Raw genomic sequence first — 21437 nt, 5'->3', positions numbered from 1 at the left:
CCACTCATCAGCTACTATCAGAGAACCAATTAATACACTTCTCATTCCTATAGAATCTTCTACATAGGTTGTCTGATGATTCTCTAGTACTTTTTGATAACCCCAAGCATTCTCAGAGGTAGTTGTCACTAAATGCCCTATATACCTGAATAAGATCTCCTCTTAGATATCTGTAAGAGACACTGTACAAGTTCAGATATTTTAGTCTGACAATAACTTATCCAATATTACCTTCTCCATTATTTTTCCACAACATGAAATTAGACTTGCGGATCTATATGACTCTGGGTTTGTCCTACTCCCCTTTCCCTTACAGACAGGTTTAATAAACACGTCTCCAATCTTGAGGAGTCTCCCCATATTAATATGACCTTGTGAATAACAGCTATAACGGTACTGAGTTCTTGCTGAAGAGTTCTCAGGTCATTGTTGCTAATTCCATCTCCTCCCTGTGCTTTGTTTGGATCTAGTTTGCACAGTTCTTTTTCATTATAATCTAATTTGATTCCAGCATCTGGGATTACCTAGACATCACTATGACAGCTTATCACCCCTTTTGTGGAGCCAAACTGTTTTGCATAAGATTTTGTAAATATACCTATAATCTGTTGTGTCTGAGAATAAATTTTAGAATCTGGACACAGTTTATCATTTTGTGTGTGTTTACTCCTTCCACATCTTATGCGTCTATAAAAAGGTTTCCCATTATGCTCAATATCTCTACATAAATTTTCTTCAATTTTTTTCTTGATCTTTTCTCACACTATGCTTAATTTGTTTGTCCAGCTTTTTTATTTCAGTTTTCAAAGTTGCAGTTCGACCTCTCTTCCATTTCTTATATTTTTTCCTCTCACCTAAATCAGATATCTTGTTCTTATGAAAATATATCCCCCTGATGTTGTATGCCTAGATCCTGATGTTAACAGTTTTTTGATTTTTTGCACTCAAACAATTTCTCTTTCAAAACTTTCCACATTCCATCTGCAGTTTTTCAAATGAACACCTCACTCCAGTTAGTTTTACATAGTGATGGTTTTGCTTCCATATAATCTGTAATTAGCCTTCTGTGCACTGGCTTAGATTTAAGTTTGGCAGAATTATCTAGCAACAAATTTACCTTAATAACCCCAGGATCACTGCACATGAATGGTGGTAAAGCTTGACTGGAAGTTACGGTAATTTATCTGGGAACACAAATAATATCTAGTATGTTAAGTCCCCTGGTAGTTTTCTTTTAGCAATACGAAGTAATTGTTGTTCCTGAATATACGCTGTGAATAATACCCTTACTAATATTGTTGAATCAATATTATTCCAGTCTGTTTCTGGTAAATTTAAAGTTCCCAGCTAATATTATTCTTTCCTCCCGTGTTTCATGCAAGAAATGTATGAATTCCTCTAGGTCATCTGCACTTGACTTTGGTGGTCTATACACGCCAACAGTTGTTATATCTTCCAGGCTTGTCTTTATTGTCAAAGTTACACAGTCTATATTATTAGTATTACATGTAATAATCACAGGTCTCATGGCTATCTTTAATCCCTATCATAACACCTCCACCTGATTTTCTATTTGAATGTCTGTTACAGTAAAAACATTTAGACCCTGACAGAACTGGTTTCCAGTCATTTTTTTTTAAACATGTTTCACAAATAATAACATCAATCTTGTGGGAACGTAGCAAATTTTCCAATAAAAAAACTTTATTATTAACTGTTAAATTTTCGACCTGGCAAAAATCCCGTCTACTGTTTGTCAAATATTGCAAAATATCTGCTGCAAAAATTCTCTTCCTTGATCTTGACAAATGCACACCATCCTCTCTGAACATGTGTGCCCAAAACTAGGCTTGGATGCCCTACACATTTCCATTTTTTAAAACAGGACATTTTTTCCATGTAGGTATTTACCAAAAAAAATCTTTTCATTCACAGTGACCTGACTATCCTTTCTATAGGTGATTTGTGAAAAATATGACCCAACACCAGGCTGTTAGTTCCCTACTAACAGTCATAGAATCCTTGTGGGTGACATCATTTGTACCACCATGAATAAAAATGGATCCATGCTTCCTAACATTAAGACATTCCAGGGCTTGTCTCACATCTTCTATTTATACTCCTAGCAAGCATAACACTATTCGATGTTCATTATCATCTCTGCAAATATAAGTGTCCGATCTTTTAATAATTGAATCTCCAATTATAAGAATATCTTTGCTGGCCATCTCAGAGTAATATTCAGCTTCTAATACAGTCATTTCTGCTCTATCAGTTGTTATGAAGGATAGATCTTCATCGCTATTTGTCTTATTAATCCCACTGTTTTCATTGTGTATTAAATTCTCATCCAGCTGGTATTGTAAATCCACAGCTTGAGCCATGTAGTCAACGTCTGTCTTTCTCTTCTTTTTTCTTACAATAATGTTCTTCAGTCCTTACATGCTCAAGTTTTATTTCTTCCTTTTCACCTGCCCCTTGCCTCCTTTTTCTACCTTCTCCACTGGAAAAATGATGCCTTTTTCTGTAGGCTGAAGGTTTTCTGATAGAAAAATATCATCATTCTTTGTAACCTGTGTGTTACATAAAGCAGTGTCCTTTTTACTACGTATTCTCTTTGCTTTACAGTCATTAATCAGTTTCTTTTTCTTCCTTATTTGTTGTGAACTTCTTCCTTCCTTTTTTTTTTGTTTCCTTCTAAACAAACTGGATCCTCAGATTACTGAATACTTGCATCCAGAATTCCAAAGTTGTCAGGGTCATCATCTTGTTTCATATGGGTTGAATGATCTTTGCAAAAAATAGATGCATTATTTTCTAAATGTGTTCTGTTTGTTCGATAAATGTGTTCTTTGTTCGATGCCTAACATTATTTAGTTCATCAGTCCAGTCATTAATATATGAAACACCAGTCCTACAAGCCATGCCAATTGCACAAGTCCAATCATCATCATTAAGTCGAGATTTACTTCTAACAATGGTAAGCAAATCATCCAACTTTTGACATGAGGAACCTTTAAATATGCATAGCATTTATTACACTGTACAAGATATTTGTGGATTAACAAATTGTTAACTGCATACTCATTTAAGGAATCCATATTCAGCTTCACATGAATAAAATAATAAAATATTACAAAAGAAAAGAATAATCAAAATCAGTAAAAACAGAATTCAAAGAGAACTTAAATCAACTTCTATGACAAAAAAAATCACACCAGCAACATACAACTAAATAATAAAGTACTGTAAAGTTGTTCTAACCATACAAGTTCTACAAGCCAGACAAAAGTTGTAATTTCTTTACACTATTGCTTGCAGTCACACTTCTTTTTAACAGTAAAGATAAATAAATCACAAACCAAGATAGCATTGTTAAGATATGCTCAGGATTTTCCTCTCTGCAGTCTGTAAATGTATAGGTGTATTGGCCCCTCGGGGTGGCTAGAGCTTGCCTGTCTAAAACCTATCCCTTTACAACAACCAACAGTGAAATTAAAGGTAAAACAACAAAATGTGAATCAAAGTAAATCTTGTTAACAAGCAGTCCCTTCCTACCTACAAACAGGGGAAAAATGGTGATAACAAATACAATATAAATCCAAATAAAACTTCTCTTACCAGTCAACTCCACAGTAAATCACAAACCAAGATAGGATTGTTTAGATATGCTCTACTTTACAGTCATATGCAGACAGTTAACTATAGCCCAGGAGTGCTGACCTGAAGGTCTGAGAAATGTATGCCAGATAGGACAGGGCTCAAAACACAGCCCTATGGTACATCAGTGGTAACTTTTTACTTTCGGGAGTAGCACCTGCTACTTTAACCTCATGTGTTCTGTCAGACAACCAGTTAGCTACCCACCCCACAATACAAGGATATATATTCAGATTTACAAGTCTATCAATAATGCCTGCATGGAGAAGTATCAAAGGCCTTGGCCAGGTCTAGACGTGCTCTATGCACTGCATAACCTGCATCTACTGCTTCTGTTACTTTTTCAAAGAAATGAATGAGTTTAAAAAAGCTGGGCTTTCCTTCGACAAAGCCAAATTGATGAGTGTCCAAGCTTAAAAGATTTTCAATGTCCAGATGAATGAAATCGAAAACAGTACACTAGACAGGAAACATGGTACGTTATAGGAGCCTATGGATGAACATATTCTTAGTTTTTGAGACGTCTGAGAGAACTTTTTCCATAGTAATTAACGGGGTGGCTGGAAGTGTGGATCCTGTGAAACAGCTATAGCTGTGAGTGGAGTAAAATTTGCACCAAATGTTTTAAAACTTTCAAGAATAAAGCTGAAGAGGTAGACACCCCTTTTTAAGACAGCTTTCTGTGGCGACTAAAATGTCAGACTTGAGAGCTACAAGCCAATATTCCAGGAGGAGCATGTTATTCCCAATACTCTGTACATTTATTAAGCAAATGTACAAGAAAAAAGGGCTCAAGCTAAATTTACAAGACACAAACAATGCATTAGAAGTATTTTCCTAGAAAGGGTAATAATGACTGAAATAGTCTGTCTTTATTTAATTAATTTATGGCAAATAAGGCAAAACAGTAATATTAAGGTCTGCTTTCAAGCATGATCATGGTTATATCAACAAGTAACAAATATGTAAAACAAAAATCAGAAAGACTGAAATTGTTCTAACAAGGCAGACTAGTGAAGTAAGAACACACAGTTTAAAATGGCATAAGAGCACAACCTAAAATTATGACCACTATGGGTTTGTAAAAGGCAGATCATGTCTCCTAAACCTGATAGACTTCTTTGAAGCAGTCACCAAAGCCGTAGACAAGGGTAAGGTGGTTCACACAGCCTATCTAGATCTTGCCAAGGCTTTTGACACCATCCCCCACTCTGGAATTATAGATAAACTCATTAAACTAGGAATAAATCCCTATGTCACAAGATGGGTTGCCAACTGGCTCACTGATAGAACCCACACTGTGAAAGTAGCAGACTCCAAATCCGACTTCAGACCAGTGACAAGTGGAGTACCACAGGGTTCAGTCCTGGGTCCTCTCCTGTTTGGTATCTACTTCTCTGAAGTACAGGATAACACAGAAGGTGTTTGTCGCAGATGACTGCAAACTAGGAGCCATAATCGAAACTCCTAACGATGTGGACATCCTACAAAAGGGCCTCACTGAGACAGATGCCTGGTGTCAAAGCCATGGCCTCAAGCTCAATGCCAAAAAGTGCATTGTCATCCCCTTTGGTAAAAACTCTGTACCCATGAACTACAACATAGGCAGTATTATACTTAACACCGAAAGTGTGATAAGAGACCTTGGAACACAGGTGGACAGTAGTCTCTCCTTTGATAATCACATCACCACAGTAGTCAGGAAAACCTTCAACGTGGCGCACCTCATCACAAAAGGTTTCTCATCCAGAAAAAAAGAGGTCATTGTTCCCCTCTAATCATCACTCATTAGACCCATTATAGAGTACAATGCCCCTTTTGGTATGTACCTCACAAGACATCTCCAACAACTGGAAAGGCTGCAGAAATACCTCACAAAGAGGATTACCGGCCTCAAACAGATGCCCTACGCTGACCGTCTCAAAAAACTCCAGCTTTACTCCATCGCATATCGCCTACTCAGAGGTGATCTCTGCCTAACATACAAAGCTATGTCAAACCCAGAGCTGTTGGACATGCTCCACTTAAAGAAATCCCAATCCCTCTGAGCTACACGCTCTACGGACCTAAACCTTGTCACCACAATAAACAGGACATGCCAGAGGGATAGATTCCTGTCCCAGAGACTTCCCATACTCTGGAATAAACTACCTATCTATATCAAACAAAGCTCCTCATTAGCACTCCTCAAGAAAAATCTTGATGATTGGATGGGAAATAGGAAATTCACCCCGGGGATCACCTCTGTGTCTCTGCTCAACAGTGGCACAGGAAAATAATTTTTTTGGGTGGCAAAAGCCAGGGTACCTTTTTGGCTGGGCTTGTATAGGCCCCAGGGCCGAAAGCCTAGTACCTACCTATGAACTACAAACAGATAATGTACTTAAAATGAGGGTAAAAGAAGTGGAGGAAGAAGAAAAGATGGCATAGCAATAAAATGGAGAGTGTTGGTGGAGTAAATTAATGAGAAGGGAAGACATGAAAAAACAAAAACAGAAAATTATAAAAAATGGCTTTTAATTGAGATAACTGAATGAAACTGTATTTCACTTGTGCAACAGCAGACCTGGACCCAGCACTAAGGTGACATAGGCAGCTGCCTAGGGCCCCTGTTGGCTGGCAGAGCCCCAATTTGGCTTGGTGGTCAATAAAAATCTTTTCTGGAACTATCATAAACTGGAAGACATTCATAACCACTGCAGGGCATTAGGACCTTGCAGGAGACCTTTTTACAACACAGGAGAGCTTTAGGACCTCACAGGAGACTTTCTGCAAGAACAGCAAGCCCAGAAACCTCAGCATTAGGATGTTGTCCTAACATACAACACAAAAAATTTGAAAAAACAGCAGCCAGGGATTATATATGGTGTGCACGGAACTAGAACTGAAGCTGAGAAAAAAAATACTTAATAGTTTCTTGAACTGCTCTTACATAACTGTATTCTACCTTAATAAATTAATTTGCTGTTCTGTGTGCTTTTAAGTGTACAAGTGCTCTTATTTGATTTTTCATAAACTTGTTTTTTGTCATTTTTAACTTATCTGCATTTATTTAAACTGTACTTGCCTTAATCTTGCTACACACTCAAGTGTGCTAGCTTGTACTGCATTTAAAGTGTCTTTGCTCCAGAGTCATCAGCTCATTTTTTCTAATAGAGAACTTTTTTGAGAAAGCCAACCCACTTAACTAATATATATATATATATATATATATATATATATATATATATATATATATATAAATTCCAAGCTTGTTTTCTGCCTTTCCTGTAAGTAGTCTAATCCAGATACAGATTTGCTTTATCCAGGATGGCCATTTGGGCGTTTTTTCCATCTCTTTCAACTTTCTGGTTTAAAAGCCTGCATTTGTACTTGCTTCCCACCTTCCCTGTAACTAGTTTAGTCCAGATACAGATTTGCTGTATCCAGGACTGTTTGTAAGCTTCTGTGCCCCCAAGCCTTTCTGTGTTGGAGGGAAGCCTTCTAGCTTATCAGTGGGAGTGGTAAGCACTAGTTAGCCTATCTACAACAAGATATACAGATTCTTAGTTTTAGCAATTGAATTTGCTTATCCGTGCCCAGCACTTGTTCAGAACTTGTAAGCACTAAATATACTACAAATTACTACAGCACTCACCCTTCCTCATTACCTACAAGAAAACAGTTTTGGTACTTACTTTCCTCACTTGCTTAGAGAAAAATAGCTCTTGTACTCACCTTCCTCACTTGTCCAGAGGAAAACATTTTTTTATTCAGGCATGTCCAAGGGTCAGCTCCCAGTGTTCTCTCCCGTCTATCTGATGAATCTGGGCATCTTGGGGCAATGTAGCAATTGCCTCATGTACACAGACAACCTTATAGTTTCATAGTTTAGTACTAGGCTATCTGCCCTGGGGCATTTGTAAGCCTAGCCATAGTGATGTAGCTTTCGCCACCCCATGAAATGGTACAAAAATGCACAGAATAGATTTAGAATAATGTGCCTCTGTCTAGTAGTGACACAGTGACGGTCCCCTTATATAATACAATTAGTTTACTGTGCCCCTGTCTAGTAGTGACACAGATGTGACCCCTGGGGTAAACTTACGTTCTCCCATCCACTCATCAAGATTTCTCTTGAAGAGAGTCAGTGAGGGGCTCTGCCTAACATGAACTGGGATCCTGTTCCAGAGCATGGGAAGCCTCTGAGTTATGAATCTATCCCTCCAGCATGTCCTATTCATACTTGTGCCGAGGTTTAAGTCTTTAGTTCTCGTGGTTCTGATGGATTTGGATTTTTTGAGGTGCAGCATGTCCATCAGTTCCTGATTGGACATGGCCTTGTACATCAGGCAGAGATCACCTCTGAGCAGGTGGTATGCTACTGAATAGAGCTGGAGTTTCTTTAGTCTGGCAGAATAAGACATATGTTGGAGACCCTTGATCATCTTGGTGAGGTACTTTTGTGGTCTCGCCAGCTGTTACAAATACCGGGTGAGGTACATACCAAATGGGGCATTGTACTCAATCATGGGTCTGATGAGGGAGGAGTATAGGGGTACAATGACATCCTTGGATCTGGATGTGAATCCCTTCATGATAAGGTGTGCAAGGTAGAATGTCTTTCTAACGACTTTGGCAACGTGGGTGTCAAATGAGAGGTCGCTGTCGACTTGGGTCCCTAGGTCTCTGATTACTTTTTCCGTACTCAGTGGGTTGCTGTCTATGTGATAATTTGTGGGTACCTTGTTTTTCCCAAAGGGGATGACTATACATTTTTTGACATTTAGTTTAAGGCCATGACTCCGGCACCAGTTGTCCATTTCTGTGAGGCCTTTTTGTAGGATGTATGTGTCCGCTGGTGTGGTGACTATGGCACCTAGTTTGCAGTCATCTGCGAACTTTGTCAGCCACAACCCTCCCATGTTTGCTTTAACATCTGAGAAATAAATGCCGAACAAGAGGGGTCCCAGGAAAGATCCCTGTGGGACACCACTTGTGACTGGCTTTGAGTCTGACATTGCTCCAGCGATTTTAACTTTATGTGTTCTGTCCTTTAGCCAGTTTGCAACCCATCTAGTGACATAAGGGTTTACATTTAAGCTGTTGAGCTTATTTATGATGCCTGAGTGTGGTATTGTGTCGAAGGCCTTAGCCAAGTCCAGGTAGGCTGTATGGACTGCTTTGCCCTCATCAATGGCTCTAGTGACTGTTTTGAAAAAGTCAACCAGGTTCAAAAGGCAGGATCTGCCCTTTACAAAGCCAAACTGGGTGGGGTCAAGTGTCTGTAGGTCCCCAGTGTCTCTGTTTAGGAGTTCCATAATGATTCTTTCCATAGCTTTGCAGACCAGGCTGGTTAAGCTTATGGGAAGGTAGTTCCCAGGGTCTGTAGAGGTACCCCCTTTGTGGAGTGGGATCACTGTTGCTGTACGCCAGTGTTCGGGTACATATCCTGTATTAAGGCTAAGGTTAAATAGCATTTTTATGTGCGGGTTTAGCTCCTCTTGGAGTTCACGTAGCATGCAACCCGGGATACCGTGGGTCCCATTGATGCTGTGTTTTTAGCTTTGCTGAGGGCGGCTCTCACCTGGACATCTGAGATGACAGGGAGATTACATTCAGCTGGGATAAGTATTTCTTCTTTTGGGGGTGAGGGAGGGGAGAAATTTGCACTGAACCTGTCAGCCAGAATGTTGGCAATATCTGTGGGTTCAGTGTATTTTTTGTTGTTGTGACCTAACTCTGAGCATATCTGAGGGTTTCGGCCCAGGTTTCTAACATAGCTGAAGAAGGCTTTGTGGTTATCTTTAGTGTCCTTAGCGATTTTCCTCTCAAAGTTGGCCTTGGATGTTGCTTGAGCAACCTAACACCTAACACTACAACTTGTGAAAGATGCACTTATCTAGCCAAACAGGAGGTAAATCTCTCTCCAACCAAGACTGAATTTGATAGTCAAGAGGAGAAGGTAAACACTTGCACCACACCACACTCATCACATAGTCCCACTAAACCTACACCAACAAAATCCACACATAGAAACACAAAAACATTCACGGAGGCTCTCAGTAATAATCTGCTCAAGCAACAGACACCTCCAAAGCAGAAACGCAAGCAACCTCCCACCACCAACACAACCCAAATGACACATAGCCCACAGACTCAGTGTGCCACTCAACCATAGCCCATAAGGCAAAATAACGTACCCAACACACTAATCATAGGTGACTCTATAGTCAGGCACACTGATGTACCACTCATCAGGCTAAACAAGGAGGAGGTCACTGTCAGCTGCCTGTCGGGTGCCAGGATTTGCTACATAACCCACTCACTCAGGTCACTCCACAAGAACAAATATGACTCTGTGATTGTCCATGTTGGTGTGAATGACCTGAGAGGTACCTCCCTGGACTACATGAAGAGACATGGAAGACCTCTCCAATCTTGTAGCCCAGGCAGGTATGACCCTAGCCCTGAGTAGCATCCTGCCATCGCCCAGAATGATACTGCAGTACAAGGACAAAATGAATGACTTCAACAATTGGCTAAGCTTCTGGTGTTAGTCTAAGGGGATCCAGTATCTGTTTGCCTGGAACAACATGGTCAACAGACCACAATGCTTTGCCAGAGATGGCCTGCACCTGTCACCCCTGGGATTCTGGATACTGGCAAAGGCTCTTGCCGCCCCTATAATGCTTTTTTAGGCAAGGTTCAAATGACAAATTCACCACCATAACAGGAACAGGCAAGCAAAAACTGAGAGTAATGCTACTCAATGCTAGAAGTCTAAATCTCAAAATGTACTCAGTCGAGGCACTCCTTAAAATGGAGAACATCGATGTCTATGCAGTGACTGAGACCTGGTTCAAGGCTCCAGAGAGCACCCCTGCATTATCAGGCTATAACTCATACCACACTTTTCGGCCAGCTAACCTGGACCAGAACAACAAAGGCGGAAGTGTGTCCATATTCATTAAGGATATCCACACCTCCAGGCTAGTTGCTCAGCATAATGCAGCCGAGGTTATCCAAGTGCAACTAACTCTGGGCAAAACTGCAATCCAAATTGTAGCTTGCTACATATCCCCCACCATGCCCCAGGACTCCCACTCCTCTTTTCTTGATATACTGGAAATTATTAGGGTTCAAGCAAACACCCTAATATTGAGCGATTTTAACTACCCCACCATTAACTGGGAAAAGTACTCATGTACCAACTCCTTCGCTCAGCGCTTTCTGGAATTCATAAATTCCAATACACTGGATCAACTTATCCACACCCCCACCAGGGGCAACAATATCCTAGACCTAGTCATTACCAACATGAGTGTTCCACACCTGAAGTCAACTCCTCGTTGGTCAGATCCGACCATAAGCTAATCACCCTTGATATCCACATCGCGCCCCCACCCCCCATTAAGGAAACCATGGTAAAAAATTTCTCCAAAGCCAACTTCATGCTTCTTAAGACAGAAGTGGTGAACTTCATGACACCCATGCGGATGGACAATACAGTTATGACTGCTGAATCCTACATAAATGCACTCTATAAGCTCTTACACGAGTGCATGGATTGTGCTATCCCAAACAGAACCAAGATGCTATCCTCCAAAAAAAGAAAGCCAATCTGGTGGTCCCCTGCCATAAACAAACTCTACAACACAAGGAAGAAATTGTTGCAAAAGAGAGTAAAATCCCATGAGTGGAGGAGCTCCCTGGTCAGCCTCAGCAAGAAGCTGAGATCCCTTATAAGATCCTCCAAAGCTAGCTAAGAAAACAAGACTGCCACTGATTCTAAGGGCAACCACAAAGCATTCTATAGCTATGTCAAGAATCTCAATGGCAACACCCAGACCTGCTCTGAATTACAGCACAACGGCACAGAAATTACAGAACCAACTGATATTGCCAACATCCTGGCAGATAGGCTCAGTGCTAACTTTATCCCCCTCTCACCCCCTAAAGGGCCCATATCTACACAGGAAGAATGCAGAGTCCCTGTAATCACAATTTCACAGGTAAAAGCAGCACTCTCTAAAGCCAAAAACACAGCATCCATGGGACCGGACAACATCCCAGGCTGCATTTTACACGAACTTCAGAACGAACTGGCTCCCCACCTAAGCACCATGTTAAATCATAGACTCACATAAGGCTTTGTGCCCAGTGAATGATGCACAGCAACAGTTATCCCACTACACAAAGGGGGAGCCACCACTGATCCTGGGAACTATCGCCCTATTAGCCTGACGAGCCTCGTCTGCAAGGCCATGGAACGTATCATCATGGAATTCATAAACCAAGACAATGGTAACCTCCAAACTCTGGACCCCACGTAGTTCGGGTTTGTGAAAGGCAGATCTTGCCTCCTGAACCTGGTCGACTTCTTTGAGGCAGTCACCAAAGCCCTAGACGAGGGTAAGGTGGTTCACACAGCCTATCTTGACCTCGCTAAGGCTTTCGACACCATCCTCCATTCTGGAATTATAGCTAAACTCACTAAACTAGGTATAAATCCCTATGTCACAAGATGGGATGCCAACTGGCTCACTGACAGAACCTACACTGTAAAAGTTGCAGACTCCAAATCTGACTTCAAACCAGTGACAAGTGGAGTACCACAGGGTTCAGTCCTGGGACCTCTCCTGTTTGGTATCTACTTCTCTGAAGTACAGGCTAACACAGAAGGCCACTGGCTAATGAAGTTCGCAGATGACTGCAAACTAGGAGCTATAGTCAAGTCCCCAAATGATGCGGACATCCTACAGAAGGGCCTCACTGAGACAGATGCCTGGTGTCAGAGCCATGGCCTCAAGCTCAATGCCAAAAAGTGCATTGTTATCCCCTTTGGTAAAAACTCTGTACCCATGAACTACCACATAGGCGGCAGTCTTCTTAATACCGAATGTGTGATAAGAGACCTTGGGACCCAGATGGACAGTAATCTCTCCTTTGATAATCACATTGCCACAGTAGTCAGGAAATCCTTCTACATAACATACCTCATCACAAAAGGGTTCTCATTCAGGAAAAAAAAGAGGTCATTGTTCCCCTCTACTAGACACTCATTAGACCCATTATAGAGTACAATGCCCCTTTTGGAATGTACCTCACAAGCCATCTGCAACAGCTGGAAAGGCCACAGAAGTACCTCATAAAGAGAATTACTGGCCTCAAACAGATGCCCTACACTGATCATCTCAAAAAACTCCAGCGTTACTCTGTAGCATATTGCCTACTCCAAGGTGATCTCTCCCTAACATATAAAGCTATGTCAAACCCAGAGCTGTTGGACATGCTACACCTAAAGAAATGCCAATCCCTCCGAGCTACATGCTCTAGGGACCTAAACCTTGTCACCAGAATAAACAGGACTTGCTGGAGGGATAGATTCCTGTCCCAGAGACTTCCCATACTCTGGAACAAGCTACTCATCTATGTCAAGCAAAGTTCCTCATTAACACTCTTCAAGAAAAATCTTGATGAGTGTATGGGAAATAGGAAATACACCCCGGGGATCACTTCTGTGGCTCTGCTCAACAGCAGCACAGGAAATTAACTTTCTTGGGTTGGCATAAGCCAGGGAACTTTGTTGGCTAGGCTTACTTAGGCCCTTGGGCTGATAAGCCTAGTACCTACCTATGAACAGTAAAGCAGCATGTCAGGCAGCCAGCAATTCAGACAGGAACAGAAGCAGATGTGGTGCCTGCAGAAGCAGCAAGGGAACTGAAGTGGAACAGAAACAGTGAGTGCAGATTCATGAAGCAGAACATTAAGACAAACAGAAAGAGAAAGAGACAGATTGTGTGTGTGTGTTTTGTGTGTGTGTGTGTTTTGTGTGTGTGTGTGTGTGTGTGTGTGTGTGTGTGTGTGTGTGTGTGTGTATGTGTGTGTGAGTAATGTCCTAGTTAGAGATGACAGGCTCATCAGGCTCAAACCCTGTACTTTGATTACAGAAACAAGACCTTGAATCCTCCATACCAACTACCAGATTGTAAATAAGCAGGAACCAAACAGCTGTTAACCACCTCCATGTACTGTATAATAATATTCCAAATTGTGGTCATAAAAACAGTTCACTGAAATAATTTTTATATCTTTAATCACACAAATATTTGTGTGATTAAAGATATAAAAATTATTTCAGTGAGTGGCGATCCTTTGTGGTACTGTTTTTATGACCACAATTTGGAATATTATTATACAGTACATCGAAGTAGTTAACAGCTGTTTGGTTCCTGCTTATTTACGAGTGTCAGCAGCATTCAGTTTGCAGTTTTGGTTGTTTTTAAGTGGCTATCTACGCTGGTTTCAGTAGTTGACTTACCAGATTACTCAAGGAATCGTGAGTTTCAATGCATTTTCATTGAATTGTGAGTTTCAGTGCAGTTTCAAGGAATTGTGAGTTTCAAGGGAAGATAAATTTACTGTTGCTCATGATAAGTTTGTCTTCAATGTGCAACTGTTTTGTTTAGCAAATCAGAGTTTGTGCTATAAAATAAATAAATAAACATAGAATCAGAAAGCAATGCTAGTAGCACAATAGGTAGCATACTTACCTTTGGTTCTAAAGACTGCAGTGCACTTTAGTGAGGAATGGGGGTCCTGCACTCCCAAGTGTGTCCTACTTTACAGGAGATGCCTATTAACCATGAATCTGTTGTCAGTCTGCCAGCCATTCTCTACTGCATATTACCGGCTTACCATTTTTTGTAATGGTAAGTTAGTCCCAGTTAAGCAGCATAATGGTTAAGGTACTTGCCTTACAAACACAAGATGCAATGTTTGATACTCACATGGGGTAACTGGCTAGGCTTAAATTGGCCCACAAGGGCAGTTAGCCTAGTACTAACCTATGAAACATAAACAATTTATTCTTCAAGGCAGCAGGCACTGAATTTGTAGATGAAACACCGAAATGTAAAGTCTGTCTGCATCTTCACAGATCTCTTTACTGTGGACTTATTCTGAGGACTTTTACATCAGCAAAGATTGTGCATATTGACTTATACTGATGGATAACGACAAACGTTTGAGTGGCCTTTTATGGCTGAAATGTTCTCAGATGGGTAGTTCTGACATTATTGGATCATGCATTTTGTTTAATTTCTTACTGGAAAAAAGTTGAAAAGTACACATTTACAACACACTCTAACAAGTGTTGCTATTATACAATGAATGTAATTTAATACAATCAGGAAGGTGAATCAAAGAACACATTCACATAGGCATGGTCCTAAAATGTGTGCAATGGGCCTATGGTTTTCTTGGGGGTTTCAAAGCCAACTCAATGAATGTGAATTTCAAGGGCAGAGAAGTGTACTGCTCATTGTTTTTATTGTGAAACTGTATTGTTTTGTTTAGCAAATGGCCATCACTATTTGTGCTATAAAATCAAAATATCTGTAATTATTGTAGAAGTATGGAAAATAACATGCACACTGGCAGGTATGAACAGTGTTTATGTAACTGGAGAGAAATAGCAAATTTTTTCACCAGTGGCAGTGGGGAGCTTAGAGCAGCCTATCTATCCCTGGAGGAGTGTTCCCAGCACAAGAATCTGGTAGTCTATTGGCCGTTTTGGGCCAATTTCTAGCTCTTTCAACTCCCCCTGTATAAAACCTGCTTTGGCGCGGTTTTTGCGCTTGTTACTACTAAGCCAAGCTCCTTGTGGTCCTGCAGAGTGGTGCTAGCAGCAGAGAGGCTAAAAGAGCGACTGCTAACCTGATAAAAGTGTTTTTTTTTCCTGCTACTACCTGGGCGACTGTCCAATTTAGCTAAACTGCAAGTATTTCTGCTTTTTGAACTGTTTTAAACTGTTTAAAGTTGTTTTTGCACCTGCACTTTTAAAGTTTGTCCTGTTTGTTGCATTTACCTGTTGAGGCTACACACTCAAGTGTGCAAGCCTGTGTTACAAATTTACTGCATTTTCCTGCTCTGTGTTGCAAAAAAAGAAAAAAAAAATTATCCTTGTTTCCCGTCTTTCCTGACCTAGAGTAGTCCAAATACAGGCTTTGCTGTATTCTGGACGTTTGGAAAGTTCCTGTGTTGCCCATTTCCTTTCTTGGATAAAGGGAGGTTTCTTTGTTCACCAGTGGCAGTGGGGAGCTTAGAGCAGCCTATCTATCCCTGGAGGAGTGTTCCCAGCACACATATCTGGTAGTCTATTGGCCGTTTTGGGCCAATTTCTAGCTCTTTTAAGTCCCCCTGTATAAAACCCGCTTTGGCGCGGCTTTGCGCGATTTTGTGCATAATAGTCTATTGGCCGTTTTGGGCAAATTTCTAGCTCTTTCAAGTCCCCCCTGTATAAAACCCGCTTTGGCGCAACTTTGCGCATAGCGCAGCATCGGGCAGCGCTGCTTAATTGGGTTTAAACCATTCTCGGCTCCATAAAGTCTGCTCTTCACTTTTTCCCTTAGAACTGATCTAGTTCTCATAATAAACACCCTATTCCTACTCTAAAACCTGGCACTTGCTCACTAAAGCAATTATATAAGTCAGCACTCAAAAATTAAAAGCACTACACCCTCACAAACTCACCTTGAGTACCTTGTTCCCCATTGGCCCTTTTTTTTTCAACTACAAAGGAATTCCCAATGCTATTCTAGCATGTCCCAAGGTAAGTTGTCAATCTCCTCTCCAGTCCAGCTGGTGAATCTGGGAATCTCCAGGCAATGTTACAACTGCCTCATGTACACAGACAACCCTCTCCTCCTCCCAACAAATTCCAACACATGTGAGAGATGCAACCATATAGCCAAACTGGAGGCTAAGCTCTCTCAACTCACTACTGGCGTAACCAGTCAGGAGGAGAAGGAAACCACACTCACTACAATTCCAGTCTCACATAGACCTACCACGACAGCAAACCAAACACATAAACACACAAAAACATACTCGGAGGCTCTAAATAAAAATCTGCCTAAGCAGCAGAAACCTCCAAAGCAGACACCCAAGCAACCGCTACCCAAAACAAAACACGTGCAGCACATAGCTCACAAAGCCAGTGTGCCGAACAGTCACAGCTCTTAAGGCTAAACAACACACCTGATACACTTGTAATAGGTGACTCTATCGTCAGGCACACTGACGTCCCGCTGACCAGGCTGAACAAGGAGAAGGTCACAGTGAGCTGCCTGTCGGGCGCTAGGATCTGCCACATAACACAAGCACTCAGGTCACTCCAAGGCAAGTACAAATATGACTCGGTCATTGTCCATGCTGGTGTGAATGACCTGAGAAGTACCTCCATGGACTACATGAAAAGAGACATAGAGGAGCTCTCTGAGCATGTAGCCCAGGCTGGTATGACCCTGACCTTGAGTAGCATCTTACCCTCACCAAGAATGATGCCACAATATGAGGACAAGATGATCAATTTCAACAACTGGCTTAAGTATTGGTGTCATTCAAAGGGGATTCAATGCCTGTCAGCCTGGAATGACATGCTCGACAAGCCACGATGCTTCGCTAGGGAAGGCTTGCACCTGTCACCCCTGGGCTTTCGGATATTGGCAAACTCTCTTGCCACCCCCATAGTGCCTTTTTTAGGCAAGGCTCGAAAGACAAACCCACCTCTATAGGTATCACAAGGGATAAGAAACTAAGAGTAATGCTACTCAACGCCAGAAGTCTAAACCTCAAGATGCACGCACTCAAAACTCTCCTTAGCATGGAGAACATCGATATCTGTGCAGTAACAGAAACCTGGTTCAAGGCTCCCAAGAGCACCCCAGCACTACCAGGTTATACCTCATACCATGCTCTTTGGCCCCAAAACTTGGACCGAACCACAAAAGGAGGGGGGAGTATCAATATTCGTCAAAGATACCCACACCTCCAGATTGGTGGTACAGCACGAGGCATCAGAGACTATCCATGTGCAACTAACAGTGGGTAAAACTGCATTCCAGTTTATAGCCTGCTACACACCACCCTCCCAAACCCAGGAACTCCACTCAGCCTTCCTGAGAACACTGGAAAATATGAAGGTCTCTCCAAACACCATTATATTGGGCGACTTCAACTACCCAAACATAGACTGGGAGCATTACTCTAGCTCCAACACCCTAGCCCAAAGGTTCCAAGAATTTATAAACTCAAATGCTATGGAACAACTTGTTACCACTCCTACAAGAGGGGAAAACATACTGGACCTGATCATCACCAACATGGGGACTCTATGCTCCAGACCAGAAGTGTATCCCTCACTGGTAAAATCAGACCATAAACTAATCTCACTGGATATTCACATCCCGACCCCAACCCCTGCCCAGAAAACCACAGTGAAAAACTTCTCTAAAGCAAATTTCACACTCCTCAAAACCGAGATGGAATCCTTCAAAGCCCCTAGGCCTGTGGAAAATACGGCCCAGACCACAGAATCCTTTATAAACGCATTCTATGAACACCTTCAGGAATGCATGGATCATGCAATCCCAAATAAAACCAAGACCCAATCCTCCAAAGGCAAACGTCCTGTCTGGTGGACCCCAGCCATAAACAAACTATACAACAGAAGGAGGAAGCTACTACATGATAGAGCAAAATCCCAAAAAGGGAAGGCATCTCTGATCAGTATTAGCAAAAAACTATGGGCACTCATAAAATCGTCTAAGGCCAGCTTAGAGGGAAAATTTGAACAGGACACTAAGGATAATCACAAGGCTTTCTTTAGTTATGTCAGGAACCTGGGTGGGAATTCCTAGATATGCTCAGAATTAGTCCAAAATGACAAAAAATACACCAAACCCACAGACATTGCCAACATGCTAGCTGACAGGTTCAGCGCAAACCCCCCCCCCCCCCAAAAGGGCAAATATCTATCCCAGCAGTGTGCTGCCCCCCTGACATCTCAGATGCTCAGGTAAGAGCCGCCCTCTCCAAAGCAAAAACACAGCATCAATGGGACCAGACGGTGTCCCGGGCTGCGTCCTACATGAACTCCAAGAAGAGCTAAACCCAAACATAAAACTACTGTTCAATCTCAGCCTTACTACGGGATATGTACCCAAAGTGTGGCGTACAGCAACAGTGGTCCCTCTCCACAAAGGTGGTGCCTCAACAGATCCTGGAAACTATCGCCCCATAAGCCTGACTAGCTTGGTCTGCAAAGCTATGGAAAGGATCATCATGGACCTCATAAATAAAGATATTGGGGACCTACAGACACTGGATCCTACCCAGTACGGCTTTGTTAAGGGCAGATCCTGCCTCTTAAACCTGGTCGATTTCTTTGAAACAGTCACCAAGGCCATTGACAAGGGGAAGGTGGTCCACACAGCCTACCTGGACTTCGCAAAAGCCTTCGATACAATACCCCACTCGGGCATTATAGATAAGCTCACCAGCTTAAATATAAACCCCTATGTCACTAGATGGGTTGCAAACTGGCTCAAGGACAGAACCCACATGGTTAGATTTGCTGGAGCCCTGTCAGACTCCAAACCAGTTACAAGTGGTGTCCCACAAGGCTCAGTCCTGGGACCTCTCCTGTTCGGTATATATTTCTCGGAGGTACAGGCCAACACGGAAGGACTGTGGCTGACCATGTTCGCAGATGACTACAAACTGGGCGCCATAATCGACTCTCCAGCCGACACAAGCATCCTCCAAAAGGGCCTCATAGAAACAGACAACTGGTGCCAGAGCCATGGCCTCAAGCTAAACGCCAAAAAGTGTATAGTCATCCCCTTTGGCAAAAACAAAGTGCCCACAAATTACAACATAGGCGGTAATCCATTATGTACGGAAGAAGTAATTAGGGACCTGGGGACCCAAGTTGATAGCAATCTCTCATTTGACAACCACGTGGCCAAAGTGGTTAGAAAAACATTTTATATAGCCCACCTAATCATGAAGGGATTCACATTTAGATCAGGGGAGGTCATCGTTCCTCTTTACTCATCCCTCATCAGGCCCATAATTGAGTACAATGCCCCTTTTGGGATGTACCTTACCAAACACCTGCAGCAACTGGAAAGACCCCAAAAGTACCTCACCAAGAGGATCCAAGGGCTCAAACAGATGCCCGGATAAAGAAACTCCAGCTCTACTCAGTGGCATACCGCCTGCTCACAGGTGATCTGTGCCTGACGTATAAAGCCATGTCCAACCCGGAATTAATGGACATGCTGCACCTCAGAAAATCCAAATCCATCGAGCTACGCGCTCGAGAGACTTGAACCTCAGCACTGAAATAAATAAGACATGCTGGAGGGACAGATTCATAACCCAGAGACTCCCTTCACTCTGGAATAAAATCCCAGTCCAGGTTAGGCAGAGTCCCTCACTGACTCTCTTCAAGAGGAATCTTCATGAGTGGATGGGAGATTGTAGGTTTACCCCAGGTATCACTTCTGTGTCACTGTTAGAGGCACAGTATACTAACCTCGAAAAAGGGCATAGCAAAATTAATTTAAAATGGGTGGCGAAAGCCAAACACATTCTGGCTAGGCTTATAAATGCCCTAGGGCAGATAGCCTAGTATGAGCCTATAATGGGACATTGCGTGGCCGTGGGACTGCTGGGAGGGGGTCGCTCCATTACTCTACACAGGGCTCCAAATTAATCATGATTGATCTCTGTGTTCTGCTTTTTTTTTTTGGGGGGGGGGGGGGTGAAGGTTATTTCGAGGAACAAGAAGGTCTGGTATGGAGGAAGGGTTTGATTTAAGAAAGTAGTGATCTAGCAATGTATGTGCCCTTTGCTCTACCGGGAATCATTTGGCTTTTGAGAAGTTTAGGCTGTGGTGTTCTCTTTGAAGGAAGAGGGTTCTGAATCTGCAGATTTGATTGAACATTGATTTGAAACCATCAAAAACAATAACATCCACAACACATGGGACAGGCTGGCCGTTAAGCCAGATGAATGAAAAAAAAATGGACCATTTAGTACTTCTCTTCCTTTAACATTTACACTTTGAAACAATCAGTCAGTGTGGTCTTGACCGTTCTCCATGTGCAGGCATATTAGAAGATCCAACTTAAACTAGAAAGTCCAGAAAATGTACTTACTAGTAATATCAAAACTTAAATTTAAAAAAACAGTGTGCAAAACTGATAGCCCCATTATACCATTGACCAATTTACCCAGCTAACAGCAAAAAAAAAAAAAAGAAAAACTTCTCATCAGGGTGCTTGACGGGATTTGTAGTATATCTCACTACACTTCATAATTGCTAGACTCAATCTGCTCTCAAAAAACAAACTCAAATTCCCAGCAGCAAGCCACATAAAAGTAGTCACTGCATTCATTTGCCGGTATTGAAATCATCTGTTGCCCTACCTTCCGGTAGCAAGTGCTACTCGACTCACAGAACTTCTCCATCGCAGCCCCAAAGCCGTCCAATTCTGGAACATGATGTGCAAATAATGTCAGTATTAGAATAAACTTTTTATAGATGTTGATCCGCTTCCATTCAAACTCCCAGCAAAATTTCTGTGGGCGCCGCCATCTTGTATTAAAATCACTATGTCAAAGGTCTTGTATTCTGACAAAATATTTATAACACAGTAGCATTTTTCTAAAATATACACATTTTCACATTATTTCATTTTCTGGGCATTTTTACAGTTTAGCTCCAGAGGGAGGAGTCCAGGGATCAAGTCTCAACTCAGAAAGTACCTCCCACTAACTGACGTGCCTTTTTTTTCACCCACCCATTCTTACTGTTATAAACGAGCCGTTTCTCAACTTCCTAGCATAATTTTCTTTTCTCTAAGAAATATCGTTCCGCGTTATTCCCTTTCATTATTAACACGTGAGGACGTGTCTTTTGCTAAAGTAAAATAATGATGTTT

General features: G+C 41.9%; 1 protein-coding gene across 1 annotated transcript in view; it reads right to left on the bottom strand.

The window, feature by feature from the left end:
• The window catches only part of ABCB8 (ATP binding cassette subfamily B member 8), a 1506569-nt gene extending 1485285 nt beyond the window's left edge, over window positions 1-21284 (bottom strand). The window contains exon 1 of the mRNA XM_044067605.1: window positions 20923-21284. Coding sequence (XP_043923540.1) covers window positions 20923-20996 — 74 coding nt within the window. The 5' untranslated portion in view covers window positions 20997-21284. The remainder of the gene's footprint in view (window positions 1-20922) is intronic.
• Window positions 21285-21437: the final 153 nt, after the last annotated feature.

Source organism: Protopterus annectens, chromosome 3.part1, assembly GCF_019279795.1.
Source record: "Protopterus annectens isolate FY-2018-M chromosome 3.part1, PAN1.0, whole genome shotgun sequence".
NCBI classification, from domain to species: domain Eukaryota; kingdom Metazoa; phylum Chordata; order Ceratodontiformes; family Protopteridae; genus Protopterus; species Protopterus annectens.
The sequence above is the reverse complement of the archived record's forward strand: the minus strand, read 5'-3'. Positions and strand labels throughout refer to the sequence as shown.